We start from the raw sequence: 19,460 nt of genomic DNA, 5'->3' as shown, positions 1-19,460 counted from the left end.
TGAGTTGCTTAGAGCCACACTAAGTTGCTGCAGCTGGCTTTGAACTCTCGATCCTCCTGCCTCAGCCTCCCAAGCCGCTGGGATTACAGGCTTTACCTTGCCTGGCTTCAATGGCTTCATCTTAAGTTGATCATGTACATAAACTATATTTCTGAATAAGGTCATGTTCACAGACATCTGGAGTTAGAATTTCAACATCTTTGGGATGAAACCATTCAATCCACAGTGCATGCCAAGATTAGTAAGTCATGTAAGAAATGTGGAACATAAGAAATTATAATTTAGGCATTTTATTAGTCTATTATTTTTAATATTACATAAAAGCATGATGACAATTCCAAGATATATATCATTGCTTTAATTATATTAATTGCAGGTACAGAATTAATCATCCCATCATACAAAGACTGAAATAGGTTAAAAACTTTCACCTTTGTGAGTTATGAATTAGGGTGGGTAAAAGTTGGGTGGCAGACTTGTATTAACCTTTTGTTGTATTTTATTTATTGCCTTCTATTTAGTTCTTTGTTAAGCATTAGGGAAAAAATTAGAGTTTTTTCTTTTCTGAGTCATCAATTTATATACATTAGAGTTTTTAAAATAAGGTATTATTAATATAAAGTACAATTTAATCATTCTGTTGTACAGTTTTGTGGGTTTTGACAAATGCATAGACTCGTGTAACCACAGCTGCAATAAAAATACAGAAAATCCAATCACTGTCCCCTCTCTTTCCAGTTTGCTTGCATTTCTTTGTAGACAACTTCTCTCTGTATCCTTGTCCCTGGAATCCACTGATATATTTCCTGCCTCTATAGTTTTGCCTTTTACAGAGTTTCCTATTATGCATTTTATAAGCTGTGAGTCTGTATTCTTTTACTTAGCAAGCACCTTTGAGATTATTTTATTTATGTATTTGCATGGATGCACCCTCGTTTGTTTATCCATTTGCCAGAGGTTTTTCTAGTTTTTAACAATTAAGATAAAGACACAACAAACATTCATGGGTGGATTTTTTGCGTGCATATGAATTTATATTTCATTGGAGGAGATGTCTGGAAGGGGCATTGATTAATGATATTGAACATCTTTCCATGTACTCATTAGCCATTCATATATCTTCCTCTGTACAATGTCTATTCATATCTTTTGTCCATTTTGTAACTGGGTTGCTTGCCATCCTATTGTTGAATTATAAGTATTATTTATACAGCAGACATGAGTTATTAGATATATGATTTGAAAATAGCTTCTCCAAATCTGTGGCTTGTCTTTTCTCTTAATTTCATTTTGGTAGGCAGAAATTAAAAAAAATTCCCCTAACTTTAACTCTTCAAAGTCCCTGTTCCCTAAATATTCAGTCAAACACTAACCTAGATACTGCTGTGAAGGGATTTTGTAGTAGTCAAAAATCTCAACTCAGTTGACCTTGAGAAACAGAGCTCATCCAGGTAGGGCCAATCTTGTGACAGTCTCTCTTTCAAAGCTCAAGATAAAAGAGGAAATGGGAGAGATTCAAAATATAGGAGGAATCTGGCATACATACCATGACTGGCTTGAAGAAGCAGGGGGTCACAGGATGAGAACTGTGGTTATCTCTGGTGTTCACCCGAGAGCAAGTGAGGAATTTAGGATTTCAGACCTACTGACAGAAGGAACTGAACTCTGTCAATAACATGAAAGAGGTTGAAGAAGGGTCTCAAGCTCCTGGTGACAATGTAGCCAGCTGAAACCCAGTTCAGTCTAAGCTGAGAACCAGCTCTACGGTGCCAGTGTTTTGATCTGTAGCATGGTAAGCTAATAGATGGGTGTATTAAGTTAAGTTCGTGGTAACGTGTTATGCAGATGTCTTTTATGGATGAAATTAATACAGATGCTTTTAATGAAAGCGTTTAATTCTAAATGTCAATTTTTCCATTTTGAATTTTTTTAAATTGTTCCTTTGATGTCGTATCTAATTGTTATGGCTGGGATCTGGTTTGTTCTCCAAAGGCTCACGTGTCCCCATGCATCAGTGTTCAGAGGAGGGCTCATGGGAAGTGATGGATCCTGAGGGCTCTGACCTCATCAGTAGATTAATCCATTGAGGGATTAAAACTTTGATGACATTAGTAGTAGGTGGTGGAAACCTTAGGAGTTACGGCCTAGCTGGAGGAAGTAGGTAACTGGGGGTGTGCCTAGAACAGTACGCCCCCCCCCCCACCACCACCAACCCCTTTCTCTATCACTCTCTCTCCTTCATGGCTGCCTCATGGTGAGCAGCTTCCCTCCACCATGTTTGTCCGCCATGATGTCCCTGCCTTGGAGTCAGCTGGCCATGGACAAAAACATCTAAAATCATGAGCCAAAATAAATCTTTTCCTCTTTTCAATTGTTTTCAAGTTACTAAACAACGACTAGCGAATAACACAAAGTCATAAAAATCATCATCTAGAATTTTAATAGTTGTAGCTCTTATATTTAATTGATTTTTGAGTTAATTTTTGTATACAATCTTAGAAAAGGATTTTTTTTTGAGATTTCTTATTTTCAAAATTAATTTTCGTTTATCATTATACTTTATTTGAATTCTATTCTTATATCTGTTACTTCTTTAAACACGATTTTTTTAATTCTTTGAACATAGTTGTAACAAATGCTTTGAAGTCTCTGTCTGCTCAATATAACCTCCTCACCCACTCAGAGTTAATTGCTATTGACAGCTTAGTTTCCCGAAAATAGGTCATACTTCTTTTTGTTGTTATTGTTGTCTTATAAATTTTTGTTGAAAACAGGATGTCTTAGATAATATACTACAGCAAATATGGTTCTGAATGTTTTCCTTGACAGTGGTTATTATGATTTTTTTGGGGTGTGTGTTACTGTCTTGATTTTTTTTGAAGCTTTTTTTTTTATTGTTGGTTGTTCAAAACATTACATAGTTCTTGACATATCATATTTCACACTTTGATTCAAGTGGGTTATGAACTCCCATTTTTACCCCGTATACAGATTGCAGAATCACATCGATTACACATCCACTGATTTACATATTGCCATACTAGTGTCTGTTGTATTCTGCTGCCTTTCCTATCCTCTACTATCCCCCCTTCCCTCCCCTCCCCTCTTCTCTCTCTACCCCATCTACTGTAATTCATTTCTCCCCCTTGTTTTTCCCTTTTCCCTCACTTCCTCTTGTATGTAATTTTGTATAACCCTGAGGGTCTCCTTCCATTTCCATGCAATTTCCATTCTCTCCCCCTTTCCCTCCCACCTCTCATCCCTGTTTAATGTTAATCTTCTTCTCATGCTCTTCCTCCCTACTCTGTTCTTAGTTACTCTCTTTATATCAAAGAAGTCATTTGGCATTTGTTTTTTAGGGATTGGCTAGCTTCACTTAGCATAATCTGCTCTAATGCCATCTATTTCCCTGCAAATTTTATGATTTTGTCATTTTTTAATGCAGAGTAATACTCCATTGTGTATAAATGCCACATTTTTTTTATCCATTCGTCTATTGAAGGGCATCTGGGTTGGTTCCACAGTCTTGCTATTGTGAATTGTGCTGCTATGAACATCGATGTAGCAGTGTCCCTGTAGTATGCTCTTTTTAGGTCTTTAGGGAATAGACCGAGAAGGGGAATAGCTGGATCAAATGGTGGTTCCATTCCCAGCTTTCCAAGAAATCTCCATACTGCTTTCCAAATTGGCCGGACCAATTTGCAGTCCCACCAGCAATGTACAAGTGTACCCTTTTCCCCACATCCTCGCCAGCACTTGTTGTTGTTTGACTTCAGAATGGCTGCCAATCTTACTGGAGTGAGATGGTATCTTAGGATGGTTTTGATTTGCATTTCTCTGACTGCTAGAGATGGTGAGCATTTTTTCATGTACTTGTTGATTGATTGTATGTCCTCCTCTGAGAGGTGTCGGTTCAGGTCCTTGGCCCATTTGTTGATTGGGTTATTTGTTATCTTATTGTTTAATTTTTTGAGTTCTTTGTATACTCTGGATATTAGGGCTCTATCTGAAGTGTGAGGAGTAAAAATTTGTTCCCAGGATGTAGGCTCCCTATTTACCTCTCTTATTGTTTCTTTTGCTGAGAAAAAAATTTTTTGGTTTGATTAAGTCCCATTTGTTGATTCTAGTTATTAACTCTTGTGCTATGGGTGTGCTATTGAGGAATTTGGAGCTGGATCCCACAATATGTAGATCGGAGCCACCTTTTTCTTCTATCAGACGCTGTGTCTCTGATTTGATATCAAGCTCCTTGATCCATTTTGAGTTAACTTTGGTGCACGGCAAGAGAAAGGGATTCAGTTTCATTTTGTTGCATATGTATTTCCAGTTTTCCCAGCACCATTTGTTGAAGATGCTATTCTTCCTCCATTGCATGCTTTTAGCCCCTTTATCAAATATAAGATAGTTGTAATTTTGTGGGTTGGTTTCTGTGTCCTCTATTCTGTACCATTGGTCCACCCGCCTGTTTTGGTACCAGTACCGTGCTGTTTTTGTTACTATTGCTCTGTAGTATAGTTTGAAGGCTGGTATTGCTATACCGCCTGATTCACACTTCCTGCTTAGAGTTGTTTTTGCTATTCTGGGTCTTTTATTTTTCCATATGAATTTCATGATTGCTTTATCTATTTCTACAAGAAATGTCATTGGGATTTTGATTGGCACTGCATTAAACTTATAGAGAACTTTTGGTAATATTGCAATTTTGATGATATTGGTTCTGCCTATCCATGAACAGGGTATATTTTTCCATCTTCTAAGATCTTCTTCTATTTCTCTCTTTAGGGTTCTGTAGTTTTCATTGTATAAGTCTTTCACCTCTTTTGTTAGGTTGATTCCCAAGTATTTTTTTTTTGAGGATATTGTGAATGGAGTGGTTGTCCTCATTTCCATTTCAGAGGATTTGTTGCTGATATACAGGAATGCCTTTGATTTATGTGTGTTGATTTTATATCCTGCCACTTTGCTGAATTCATTTATTAGCTCTAATAGTTTCTTTGTAGACCCTTTTGGGTCTGCTGGGTCTAGAATCATGTCATCTGCAAATAGTGATAATTTAAGTTCTTCTTTTCCTATTTTTATGCCTTTAATTTCTTTCGTCTGTCTAATTGCTCTGGCCAGTGTTTCGAGAACTATGTTGAACAGAAGTGGTGAGAGAGGGCATCCCTGTCTTGTTCCAGATTTTAGAGGGAATGCCTTCAATTTTTCTCTGTTCAGAAGGATGCTAGCCTGAGGCTTAGCATAGATAGGTTTTACAATATTGAGGTATGTTCCTGTTATCCCTAGTTTTTCTAGAGTTCTGAACATAAAGCGATGCTATACTTTGTCGAATGCTTTTTCTGCACCTATCAAGATGATCATATGGTTCTTATCTTTAAGTCTATTGATGTGGTGAATAACATTTATTGATTTCCGTATATTGAACCAGCCTTGCATCTCAGGGATGAATCCTACTTGATCTTGATGCAGGATCTTTTTGATATGTTTCTGTATCCAATTTGCCAGAATTTTATTGAGGATTTTTGCATCTAGGTTCATTAGAGATATTGGTCTGTAGTTTTCTTTCTTTGAAGTGTCTTTATCTGGTTTAGGAATCAGGGTGATGTTGCCTTGTAGAATGAATTTGGAAGTCCTCCCTCTTTTTCTATTTCCTAAAATAGCTTGAAAAGTATTGGTATTAGTTCTTGTTTAAAGGTTTTGTAAAACTCTGCTGTATACGCATCCGGTCCTGGGCTTTTCTTAGTTGGTAGTCTTTTGATGGCTTCTTCTATTTCCTCAATTGATATTGGTCTGTTTAGGTTGTGTATATCCTCCTGACTCAATCTGGGCACATCATATGACTTAAGAAATTTATCGATGCCTTCATTATCTTCTATTATATTGGAGTATAAGGATTCAAAATAAGTTCTAATTATCTTCTGTATTTCTGAAGAGTCTGTTGTGATATTGCCTTTTTCATCCTGTATGCTAGTAATTTGAGTTCTCTCTTCTTCTCTTCGTTAGCATGGCTAAGGGTCTGTTGATCTTATTTATTTTTTCAAAGAACCAACATTTAGTTTTGTCAATTTTTTCAATTGTTTCTTTTGTTTCGATTTCATTAATTTTAGCTCTGATTTTAATTATTTCTTGCCTTCTACTTCTTTTGCTGTTGATTTGCTCTTCTTTTTCTAGGATTTTGAGATGAAGTGTGAGATCATTTATTTGTTGGTTTTTTATTTTTTTAAGGAATGAACTCCAGGCAATGAATTTTCCTCTTAGAACTGCTTTCATTGTGTCCCATAGATTCCGATATGTTGTGTCTGTGTTTTCATTTATCTCTAAGAATTTTTTAATTTCCTCCTTGATGTCTTCTTTAACCCTTTGATCATTCAGTAACCTATTGTTCACTCTCCAAGTGATGCATGATTTTTCCTTCCTTCTTTTATTGTTGATTTCCAGTTTCATTCCATTATGATCAGATAAGATGCATGGTATTATCTCTATTCCTTTATAATGTCTAAGAGTTGCCCTGTGACATAATATATGATCTATTTTTGAGAAGAATCCATGTGCTGCTGAGAAAAATGTGTAACTGCTTGATGTTGGGTGGTATATTATATATATGTCAATTAAGTCTAGGTTATTAATTGTATTATTGAGTTCTATAGTTTCTTTATTCAACTTTTGTTTGGAAGATCTGTCCAGTGGTGAGAGAGGTGTGTTAAAGTCTCCCATACTTATTGTATGGTGGTCTATTAGACTCTTGAACTTGAGAAGAGTTTGTTTGATGAACATAGCTGCACCATTGTTTGGAGCATATATATTTATGATTGTTATGTCTTGTTGGTGTATGGTTCCCTTGAGCAGTATGTAGTGTCCCTCTTTATCCCTTTTGATTAACTTTGGCTTGAAATCTATTTTATTTGATATGAGTATGGACACTCCTGCTTGTTTCCAAAGTCCATATGAGTGATATGATTTTTCCCAACCTTTCACCTTCAGTCTATGTATGTCTTTTCCTATCAAATGCGTCTCCTGTAGGCAGCATATTGTTGGATCTTTTTTTTTTTTGATCCATTCTACTAGCCTATGTCTCTTAATTGGTGAGTTTAAGCCATTAACATTTAGAGTTATTATTGAGATATGGATTGTTCTTGCAGCCATATTTGTTTATTTATGTTACTTAACATGGTTTGTTTTTCCTCTTTGATTATTTTTCCCTTTACTGTACTACCTTCCACTGTTGGTTTTCATTGTTATTTTCCATTTCCTCTTCCTGTAATGTTTTGCCGAGGATGTTTTGAAGAGATGGTTTTCTAGCTGCAAATTCTTTTAACTTTTGTTTATCGTGAAAGGTCTTAATTTCCTCTTCCATCCTGAAGCTTAATTTCGCTGGATACAAATTCTTGGTTGGAACCCATTTTCTTTTAGTGTTTGAAATATGTTGTTCCAGGATCTTCTAGCTTTCAGAGTCTGTGTTGAAAGAACAGCAGTTATCCTGATTGGTTTACCCCTAAATGTAATCTGCTTCTTTTCTCTTGAAGCTTTTAAAATTCTCTCCTTATTCTGTATGTTGGGCATCTTCATTATATTGTGTTTAGGTGTGGATCTCTTATGATTTTGCACATTCGGCATCCTGTAGGCTTCTAGGATTTGGGATTCTGTCTCATTCTTCAAGTCTGAGAAGTTTTCTCGTATTATTTCGTTGAACAGATTGCTCATTCCTTTGGTTTGGACCTCTATACCTTCCTGTATCCCAATGACTCTTAAGTTTGGTCTCTTTATGTTATCCCATATTTCTTGGATGTTCTGCTCATGGTTTCTTAACAGTCTCGCTGAGCTGTCTATGTTCTTTTCAAGTTGAAATACTTTGTCTTCATTGTCTGATGTTCTATCTTCTAAGTGCTCTACTCTGCTGGTAGTATTCTCATTTGAGTTTTTAAGTTGGTTTATTGCTTCCTGCATTTCTAGGATTTCTGTTTGTTTTTTTTATAACCTCTATCTCCCTATATAGTTGATCTTTTGCTTCTTGGATTTGTTTATGTAATTCATTGTCGAAGTGATCTTTCATTGTCTGATTTTGCTGTCTAATGTCTTCCTTGAGACTCCAGATCATCTGAAGCATGTAAATCCTGAATTCTTTATCTGACATTCCATCTGCTGCAGCTGTTACCTCTTTTAAAGTTGAGTTGACCTGCATTGCTTGTGGTCCTTTCTTTCCTTGTCTTTTCATACTGCTCTCGTTTCTTTCTGCTTGGTGAAACTGTTGTGTTATTGAATTTTCCCCCTATATATTTATATTGCTCTTGTATAGTTGCAAAGTCTCCCTTGCAGGGGCGGGCGGCGGCTGTGCTCCTCCTCCAATTGGGGTGATCTGTCTATCTTGCAGGTGGGCCGCTGGGCCCCTTCTCCAGGTCGCGTGGTCTGCCTACCTTGCGGGCAATGGCTGGGCCCCTCTTCCAATAGGGATGATCTGTCTACCACGCTGGCAGGCCGCTGGGCCTATTCTCCAGGTTGCAGGTCTGCCTACCTTGCAGGCGCAGGCGGCGACTGTGCCCTCTTCCAATTAGGGTGATCTTTCAACTAGGCCGGCGTGCCGCCGGGACCCTTCTCTGGGATGCGTGGTCTGCCTACCTTGAGGTCGGCAGCTGGGCCCTTCCTCCAATTGGGGTGATGTGTCTACTACGCTGGCCTGCCACTGGGCCTGTTCTCCCGGTAGGTCGCAGGTCTGCCTACCTTGCAGGTGCGGGCAGCGGCTCTGCCCCTCCTCCAATTGGGATGATGTGTCTACCATGCCTGCAGGCCGCTGGGCCTGCTCCTTGATTTCTTAATTTTTTTTTTTTTTCATTTTAGTAACTTGCCTGGACCTAATCCATTAAATCTCTCCTTCCCATGATGTGTGCCTGCTAACGTATTTAAAAATGAATTCAGTTTTTTAAAATAACTTTTAATGTGTAGCCTGGCTTTGTAGTGCCTCCTCTGTGTCTGCATAGCTTAGTGGTCAAACAGAGATTACTCTCCAACACCTGGACCAGTAAGGCTCCCGTCCTCTGCTCATGGATCTGAGAGGATTTGGGAGCCTATTCAACAATCAGACATGTTTAAGGTGTTCTGCATTCACTTTCCGCCAGGCCCTCCTGGGTCTTTCCTGCAGATGTAGGTAGCATCCGAGTCAACTGGGAACATGTGGATAGCTTGACTAGTCTTGAATCTTCCCTGCTCATGTGCAGAAGCTGTTTGTTAAGCAGGATCTGGGGGTCATCCAGCCAGCCCTCCTCTAGCTCTTTCATCTCCAGGTTCTCTTTGTCAAATTTCTGATTAGTCCGATGGTGTACTGTTCAGCCCAAGTGGGACTTTAACTCAGAGTAGTAGAGCCAGGGGCCTTCCCCACTGAGTTAGCTTTTATTTCTAATCACAATACAACTGGATTTGGGTGTTCTACCCTCAGCTCCTAATTATGTCATCCCTCTCCAGCAGTGAAATTGCTGGGTTTTGTGACCAGCCCTTCTCCAGCATCACTGTAACACTGGCCCTGATTAAAAGGAGGCAAAGGGGATTACTGCACATATTGGAGCAATTTGGGGCAAAAATACTATAGACTTCCACAATTTTTATCCTAATTTTAGTGGTTCTCCATGAATGAATGTTTTTCTCCCTTTGACTTGCTGCTTGTGTTTCATTTATGAGGGCACTGAAATCATTGTTTTGGACTTTAATTTTCTTCCAATTTTAGATTTGTTTTTTTTGAGATACAGGATTTGACTATCTCTTCATTCCACCATGTCCATATCATCATTTTTGGTTAGGTTTTTTTGTACCTTTTCTTGTGTTTCTTCCTCTACTTTAGAGCGGTTCCTTCACTAGGTCCTGACTTGCATTGTTTCTGATGGAGAGTCTGCCGTAATTCTTACCTATTCTTCTGTATAAGATATGCCACTTTTCTCTGGCTACGTGCAAGTTTACATGTGGTGTTGATTTTCAGTAGTTTGCATATGATGCAAATTGGTGTATTTTATCCTCTTTGGTGTTATCTGAATTTTTTCCATTTGTACTTTGCTGTCGTTCATTCATTTGGGGGACCTAGTCACTATCATGCCCCGCTTCTTCAGTATTCAAATTACAGCTATGTTAGACTATTTAAAATTGGTTCACTACCCTACATCCTCAGCCCTACTTTTTTTTCCCCCATTCTCTTTTAAGCTTTGTTTTTTCCTCCTGGTAATAGTTTGAGTTCAACCGATTCTACATTTAGTTGTGTTGAAACTAACAATGAGATTAATGATGGCATTTCTACATACTGACTGTTCTTTCAAGTATTTCCATTTGAGACCTCTTTATAGTTGTCATATTTCTCCTGAAATTCCTCACCTATTCAAGTATATTGTCCATCTTTCCTATTAGAGCTTTTAACATATTAATCCCCTATTTTAAATTCTCTACCTGATAGTTCCAACAACTGGGTAACATCTGATTCTATTTTCTTGACTGCTTTATGCTCTTGACAAGGTGTCTCTCTCACCTTGCTACTTTATGTGTCACTTAACTTTGCTGGAAAGCTTTCCAGCCTCTTGGAAGGATGGTAGACACTGAGGTAAGTATTATGGATTCCCAGTGATGGGATGTCTTTTATTTTTCTGGTGTTCCAATGTGGAGGGGTATAGTTAGTCTAGACAGGACTTGAGCAGGGTTTGGCTTTTGCTGGGCTGAAATGTATCATCAGGCTTAACACTTAACAGACTTAAAACTCCTCCAGTCATAACCTGTGGTCAGAGTGAGTGGTAGCTGTTTGTGGGAGAAGTATCCTCAATATCTGCTCAAGAATCAGGTTCATCTCTCCTTCCAGCTTCATGTCAGGGTGACTCTTTATGTTCTCTCTTCTCCCCTCCAAGGACATTGAAGTTTCCTTGCTACTCAGTGCTATGCTGGGTAGCCTGATGGTAGGGTGGGTGGGTATTGCTCTCAGGATTAGGCAAGAGCTGTGTCTCTGGGTCTCATGGGCCATTTCTATTTATCTGTACCTCTGTCTTAAGTAGGGGGCCTCTAATAATTTGGATCAGTTTGCTTGCTTGTCCCTACTCCATGGCTAGTATTTATTTTTATGTCCTCTTCTTCCCACTGTGATGAGTCTTAATCTGAGTTTGGCGGCAACAGAGTTTCCTGCTCTTTGATCAGAAAATTAAGTCTTTTGTTCTTTACCTCAATCTACTACATATTAGTAATATCCACCAGTTATGACAATCAAAAAAGTCTCCAGACATTATCAGAGTTGGAGGCAAAGTTGCTCCTTGTTTAGAACTACTCCCTGACTCTCTTTTTTTCTGGGCACTTTGGAGGTCCACGGATAAGAGCCTGTGCACACAGCTGGGCACATTCCCCTTGTGTTGGAAGAGGCCATAAGGTCTCCACTCAGATCATTGTGTTTTGTATCACTGTGACAAAACACCTGAGAGAATTTGCTTAAAAGGAGAAATGGTCTTAGAAGTTTCCATCCATGGCCGACTGGCCCTATTGCTTTGGGCCCGCAACAAGGGAATATGTTATGGCAGGAGTGTATGTTGGAGGAATCTTCCCAACTCACAGAAGCTGGGGCTTGGAGGCAAAGAGACAGAGGATGGGGCTGGAGTCCAACATCCCCATTCAAGGGCATGTCCCCAGTGACCTAATTTCCTTCCACAAGGTCCCACATTCTAAAGGTTTCTCCCTTTTCCAGTGGTGCCACAGGCTGTCCACCAAACCTTTTGGGGACATTTATCTAAACCATAGAAGTCATATTCAGTCTTTAGAAATATGTTAACAGTTTTGGACTGAATTCTGCCTGGCTTATCAGGGGTCTTATATCTATTTGCTCCAATAGCAGGAGCTTGCATTCTGTCAATCCTAGGAGGCATGTAAATTTCTCCAGGTTTTGGGTGAATTGTTCTCCCCATGACATCAGGTCTCTGACCAGAGTTTCACAGCAGTTGTGAATATGCAGACTATTGAGGATATTTTTTTTGGTCTGTCTTTGAAAACCAATGCAGTTTCCAGCATTCTATACCCTAAGTGGAATCTGGAAGTCTGACATAGACAACTTGCAAATTTTTCCAACTATCCTGTGGAGCAATTGGAGACTATCAGAGCTTCCCCACAGGTAGATTTTAACCAATGCCTTCTATCCACATATACATGTTCATTCCTTACTCTGTTCTATGCACAGTGAGACCATATTAGTGATCACTTTCTATTTATCTTATTCCCCTTTTAATTCATTCCCTCCAAAAGGATTTAGATGTTAGTACAAAGAACTACCAGGCACAATGGGGGAGAAGTATGTTGGAGAGCTGTGTTATGGTGGGTACCAGGCCTCCCCTCACCTCTTTTACCAAAGTTTCAAATTCAGATGCCTGGAGAGGCCAGGAAATAAATAGAAATAAAATGTGCTGGATCTGTTTGCTCTTATTTTCACCTGTAGTCTGCTTTTGATGGTAGCAGGAATGGAGAGAAATCTTTCTTTATAAGAAATACAGGACTGCGTGCAGAATGATCTGTGAGTATTCTCTCTCGCTCTCCCTCTCTCTCTGCCTAAGGACTAGGCATATCTATATCTATATCTCTACATATCTTTATTTATCGATCTATAGAATATAAATGGGGTCTATAGAATATAAATGGGGTTATGCATTGTGACTATTATACACTATTGTCTTAAAGTTGCCTATTAAAGTTCTCCGTCTGTCCCAAGATCATTGCATTCAACACTAGATATTCATCAAGCATGCACTACTTTCCAGGTTCTTTTCTAGGCTCCCAGGATGCAGCAGAGAATAGGACAAGCCCTTTAATTTTGGTTTGTGATCTGCAGTAGGGAGGGTGGGAACTGTTGGCCTGGAGAATACGGCTTACAAAGCATGCTGCTGCCACTTACCCTCAGCCGATCATTGTCAACCACAGAAGGGGTGACTCCATGTTGGCAAAGTTCTCCATTTTCCAAGAGGAGCCAGTGGTCAGATTTTTTACTTTAAATTTCAGTTTTTCTTATTTTTAAATACTGGTTCAACTTTTAAAAATTATCGCTATGGAGGTTAAACGAAACATGTTGGCAAACAGACTATGGCTTACAACTTCTGTCTAACACCACCTTTGCCCTTGCTGGTCTGCCTGAAAAGAGGAGAAATGCAGGGGAGTGACAGCTGTAGCCATGCTAATTCCCTTCTTTGGAAGCAGTGAACCAGTCATCAGATGTGGCCATCCCAAGGCTTGATCTGCAATACAGGTTAACAATTTTGGGGAAAGCCATTTAAAAAAAAAAATCAGCCTTCAATCTGAATCAGCAGCTTATCACTAACCTGGAATCAACAGGCTGTGACAAGTTATATTACAATTATCCACCTGCTAGCAAGTTTGAGACAGGCTTTTGAAAAAAAAAAAAAAAAGATCCCTATTGTCATCCAGTCACATTCCAAAGGACATGGTACCCTGTGGTCCAAATTTGTGGTTACAATGAATTTTGTATTGGTGCTCATTAGTTTATTAAGTTCAGTGTTCCTGAAAAGGTCCTAACTTTTAATATTTTTTAAAATTTATACTGTTTATAACTTATTTCCCACGCCCCGCTCTCCATTCCTCCCCAAAAATAGAAAGCTAGTTTGGGCTTTCTTGACACTGCAGGTTGCATAGTTTAGTAAATGCATTTTTTCTTACCTGCTCCATATTTTAATCATCCTTTTTCACTTTGGGGGTCAGTTGTGCAGTGATAGATTTGTTGAGAGCTTGGTGGCTATTGAAATGGTTACTTGCTGACAATACATTGTCCCTTGAACTGGTCATTTCTCCTTGCCACTCTTTACCCTTAACGTTTCTCCCATCTGTCTTTTCCCATTTCACTCCTGATTCACCCTTTCCTCAAAGTTCACTGAAGACCTATGCACCCATTCCCCAGGGCCTCTGATCCAGCTCCTCTGGCCTCTGGATCTCAGCCTCACATTGACTTTTTCCATTCAGTTTGCCAGAGCTCTTAGCTTAGAGGCCGTTTTCTACCTTTTAATCATCCCTTTTCACTTTTGGGGTCTTCAAATTAAGCTCCCAGGCATTGCACTGGGGATACACTTCACATGTCAGTCTTTTCATTAGAGCCAACACCTGCCCAAATCTTTATGCCCTCAAGCCTGGCCATGTATTTACAGGGTTTCTTCTGGCTCAAAGTGGGTCATTTGTTCCTCATTACCCCTATTCTGATGGATGCCCCTGAATTGTTGGGGATATGACTACAACCCCCAAATTCTATTCATAGAAACTTGAAGACTGAGAGTCTTTATTGTAGATATTGCCTGATCTAAGCTTTCTGAGTGAGATTCCCAAGCAGGGAGGCACCCTGGGCCACACCCACTGTTCCTGAGACAGGGGAAGACACAGCTTCACATCTTCTCCAATAACAACTGCATTTGAGTGTGCGCTGCTGGTTTCTGTCAGGCCACTTCTAGATTCAGCTACATATTTTGTATGATAAAACAAGAGATTTTGACTTTGATTTCTTTTTTTTTACAATTATACTGAGTCTTACTGGACTGAAATTACATTCTGAATATTTTGGCAGACAGATGTTTAAAGGAAGGGAAGTGACCTGCCTTATTTGAAAGTCTTCTGAGCATGCTCTTGATGTTAATTGAGATAACCTGTGTGGGCTTTTTGACTCACATGCTTTGGATCCTGTGTTTGCAAAATGAATTTATGATAACAATGACATGAATAACTTTAAAACTGGAAAATCTTCCAAAAGTCAAATATTAACTGTCCTGTTCACACCAAATCAAGGAAGTAAAACTGATTTCTATTCTGTGCCTTTTCCAAAATATATACTTTTGAATTACTCCTCAGTCACCATACTATGGGGAAAAAAAAACACAAAAAAACAAGCAAGTCAAATTTCAGCAGATTGGCTAAAATTTTCTCTTTTTGATGTCAATTTGTTTTTGGCTAAATAATTTTACATGTATTTTCCTTATTTTGGAATTAATCACTTACCAGAGTCTTTGACTCACATGTTACTCTTACATAAAAATAAATCTTAAAAAATTAGCACTAGAAGGACTCTTTCATTTTTTAATATTGATAGCTATATAAGGGGTCACACACCTTGTGTAGTGACTTTTAAAAACTATAATTAATAGTTCTGAGTTAAAAGAAGTGTCACATGTACCATTCAGACATGATGTGCTTTGTTTTACTGCCAAATACTAATAATCATTTCAAAAGGGGAGATTCCAAATTTACAAGACTCCTTTGGTGAATGTTTATAATAATTTAATAAACATTAAGACCATCATGCATTTAAAAAATTTCCTGTTTATTCTAACCATCCAGCTCCTGACTGTAGTTTAGTCAATATTTCCATCTGTTGAAATAATATCAAATGGAATAGCTTGCAGATTGAGCTTGATAATTTATTGCATGACTCTAAGGAGTTTTAAGAGTGTTTAAAAACCCATTTCTTGCCATTAAGATTTTTAGATTCCATATCTTTGCTGCAAAATGTTTGCAGGGTTTAATCTCCTTGGCCCCTAAGTACACATATTTATCACTGATGTGATCAGATATCATGTATTTATGACAGTTTCAAAACTGGAACATAATTTTTAAAAGATCAACACAGGACAGCGGCCAGCAGTAACAACTTGGCTTCCTAACTTCTATGCAGTCTGAATTTGTCACCTTTGAGGCCTAAGAAAGGAAATTTTGTTTATGTAAAATGTCTGCATATTTCCTAGATGTTGCATTTGTGAAAGGTTTTGAAACTTTATTGATTCCATTTTTTTTTTTTAAGGATCTGGCTGAACAAAAACAGCAACACCGGTAAAAGGAAGACACCATATTAAATCCCATTGACTTGGTATTCAGACTTTTCGAGACCTTACGCAGTATTGTAGTTCTCCAACCCCAAATTGCTCCATAGATCTTACGATGGGGCAAATTTATTCTGGTGTATTATTTTTCTTTTTCAGGGGACCTCGATTTAAATCTGCACATTGCCAAGGGCAAGGAGCCAAGAACATGGATAGAGAGGTAAGATCGATGTCACCGCAGCCCCCTCTTTGATATTTCCCTTTAAAAACAGCCCTTTAAGCTTTATTTTTCATAATATTATCCATGGATGGAAAGAGTAAGAAGTGGGTAGAAATTTAGCCTCCTTGGTAGCACTCACGAGTAAAGAGGATGATTAATGAGTGTGGCCAAGGACGCAGTAGCACAAGAGAGTCTGTGGAAGTTAAACAAAAGTGCCTTCAGAATTTCCAAGGATTCCCATGATCCATAGTAGGACCTCACTTTTTCTATTTTTGATTAGATTTATAAACACAGCACCACATATTTTCATGCGGCTTATCGCCCAGGGGCAGAATTAGATTGACTGCACTGAAACTGTGAGGCTTGTGAGTTTTGGGCAAGGGCTAGAGCGAAATAAGTAGTGTAATTGTTTTTGCGGAGTGAACGTGGGACCTCCTCTGTTCTGAATTACACATGGCTCAACCCTTTGACCTAACCAGCCTCCGCGGTGGCTGGCAGAAGTCCTAAAGCTGCATGGAAAGGGTCATCGCTGCGCGAGCTGGAACGTTATCTGTCAGGCGAGATGTGGGCCAGCAACTCTATTCAATTACTCTCATTACTGGTGAGGCACAGTTGCGACCACCTCCACTCCATTTAACCCGTCATCCTCTCAGTTATTATTTTACCAGAAGGTGCCAAGCAGGGGGGAGTTTTGGAATGCAGACGCAGCATGGATTCTTCATGAAGAGACGGTGTTCATCATAGTTGCTCATTTTATTTTTGTTTATTAAATTTCGGATCCTCCTCTGGAAGGTCGTGTTTAAATAGTCAAAGGTTACTATGGTAATTTTTGTTTTGAATATATAAGGTTTGGGAAAATAAGTCATGATCAAACCTCTTTCGTTTTAATGAGTTTTATTTAAATTGTTTTTTTTTTTTTTTTTTTTTTTTTTGGTGTGTGTGTGTGTGTGGGGGGGTGATGCAGAATTGAACACAGGGCCTTATGCATGCAACTCTACCAACTGAGCTATATTCCCAGCCCAATAATTTAAATTGTTTTTAAATAGATGGTAACCCATGGATGTAATTCCTTGAAGTAATGAAAGCTAAGACAGATGCAGAGAATACTTTTGGGGGAAAAAGGTAGGAGAGAATTGCAGGTGCTGACATTTTTTGCAGAGGTGGAGAACTCATTCTGTAATTCAGAACGGTGAGTTGGATAAATATATATCTCTCTAGCTGTAATTTTGTAGTCATGTACTTGAATATTTGTTTTGACCTCAGTAACTTATAGTTTTGAAGGCAACTTAAGCAGAGAACTTGGGGTGTCCATTCAGGCACTTGACATGCAAAACAGGTCCTGTTTCTGATCCTCTTCTATGATATGTCAAGAGCTTTGTAAAGTTTTGAACAACCAACAAAAAAAAAAGGAAAAAAATAAAAAATAAAAACTTTTTATTTGTTTCGTCATCAATTTTACAAGTTAAAGGCCTCAATAGGTGTGTTTTGCTTAGTAAAACTTGGAAATAATTTAGCATTTAAATTTTTTCTTTCCCATCTGAGGCATTCAGGCTGAATATTAATCCAGTTTTTTTGTCCATGACATTTAAACATTTCTTCAAAGTGTACACAGCTTCATATATTTTTTTTAAACAGTATTTTGTTTTACTCCAGGGACTCTAAAACATGAAAATAGGGATCAGCTACAAAAGAATCAAAAACGTTAAAATATCCTACAAGCCTTCCCGCCCCCCCCCACCCCCCAGAACAGCATCCAGAGCCCTCCCCAGTCTTCTTCTCATTAGCAGCAAAGGGTTTGCTCTCCATGTAATGTGACATGCAATGCTTGGAGCCGGCAGGTGCAAATTGCAAGCTGTTTCACTTTGGCCGTTATCCCTTAAATCGACAAAGTCATAGACTGGGAGAACAAAAAAAAAGGTTCCAGCCCAAGATGCATAAATGAAAGTCTGAACAGGGACACACCAGCTGGCTAGGAGCATTCAGTGCAGTGAATACTAAACATGACCTTTATGCTTCTTGCTGGGGCAAGGGGCTTCCGCACTCTTACAACTGACATGATGCTCTCAGAGAAGCCTCTCCTGTTTATTGTAAAGGCGACACTGTGGCCGAGGTAGATGAGAACCGAAGCCAACCTACCTGTTCCTGTTTGCCATCGCTACCCTCCTCCGAGCGATTCAGGCATGATTAGCTTCCTGGAGTTGGACCAGATTGACAGTATTTCTATCCATGTCATTTTTGGCTGATCCAAGCAAAGCCCCAGAGCAGTGAAATAACAAAACGATCACCCCCACCCCCACCTCCCCCACCAGATGAATCTGCTGAGCTAGTCTGCCTAGGAAAAAAAAAAAAAAAAAGCAGTTGTTCATATTAGGAACACCTAACTTCATTTCACAGAAGAGACGTGGCACGCCAGGATGTGTAGGAATCTAAGGTATGCATTTCCATAAAGGGATTCTAACTCTGTCATTCCGAAGTTGCTTCTCTTTGTGACTTCCCAGTAGGCACTGGAACTGTTGTCTGCAAGGAAGAACTTTAACTTGAGCTCTGAGGCCACTGACTAGGTCTGACTGTGGGATCTGCACATGCAGCGGAGGGTAGGGAGACAGCCAGAGCTGCCCTTGTTTACAGCTGGACAGAAGAAAACAGCGAGACGCAAATGAGGGCTGACGTTTTCATGAAGCACAATTGGTTGATCCCAGATGCAATCTGACTGCCCTGAACTGAGCGATGATCCGTACAGTATGCAGAATTCACTTTCTTGCTGGTCGGTGCCCACCAGCCTTGGAGGAACCTCCCTGCGCCCCTCAGCCACAGCTTTGAGTGCAACCAGAGCTGAACAGCAGCACCTTGGGACCCGATTCTTTCTGACAACAATCACATTCTTTTAAAAACTTCATGGGTTTGGGTTGTCACTGGTTATAAATGAGTTTGGTTGTTGTTCCTCTTTGCTACTCTGTCATAGATTTCCTTTTCAAGTTGAAAGTGTCCGCCTCTGAAGCTATTTGTGACTTTTTTAATAAAAAGGAAAATATCTTCGGAAGCACTTTCACTTCTTAAAAATTTCAGGCATTTTTTTTTCTCTGTTCAAAGGCTTGCATTTTAATAACCTCCCCCCAATTTTTTTTCAAGCTGATTTATCACTCTTTAAAGCACACTTACGAAAGAAATGGGTTACTTTTCAGTTATGCAAGATGAATAGGTTTTGGAGATGGCTGTACGGCATTGTACAGATATTCTGCACTACAATTCGTCTCTTAAAAATCTAAAGGGCAGGTCTAATGTTATCTTTTGGCACCACAATAATAATAAAAAAGCCTTAAAAATATGCTACCAGAAACTGCTCACTTTGATTTGATTTAGCCAGTTACTTTGCATTATTATATCAACTAAATAGAAACATAAGGAAAAGAGCCAGAGGCAGATATATAGTAGATTTAGTTCAGATT

The 19,460-nt window shown here is 39.0% G+C and overlaps 1 protein-coding gene across 1 annotated transcript in view; it reads left to right on the top strand.

Moving 5' to 3' along the window:
* The first annotated feature begins 16,002 nt into the window (after positions 1 to 16,002).
* Positions 16,003 to 19,460, top strand: part of LOC143402207 (uncharacterized) — a 290,523-nt gene continuing 287,065 nt past the window's right edge. Inside the window, exon 1 of the mRNA XM_076859608.1 lies at positions 16,003 to 16,014. Coding sequence (XP_076715723.1) covers positions 16,003 to 16,014 — 12 coding nt within the window. The remainder of the gene's footprint in view (positions 16,015 to 19,460) is intronic.

Source organism: Callospermophilus lateralis, chromosome 6 (genome assembly GCF_048772815.1).
Source record: "Callospermophilus lateralis isolate mCalLat2 chromosome 6, mCalLat2.hap1, whole genome shotgun sequence".
NCBI classification, from domain to species: Eukaryota; Metazoa; Chordata; class Mammalia; order Rodentia; family Sciuridae; genus Callospermophilus; species Callospermophilus lateralis.
The sequence above is the reverse complement of the archived record's forward strand: the minus strand, read 5'-3'. Positions and strand labels throughout refer to the sequence as shown.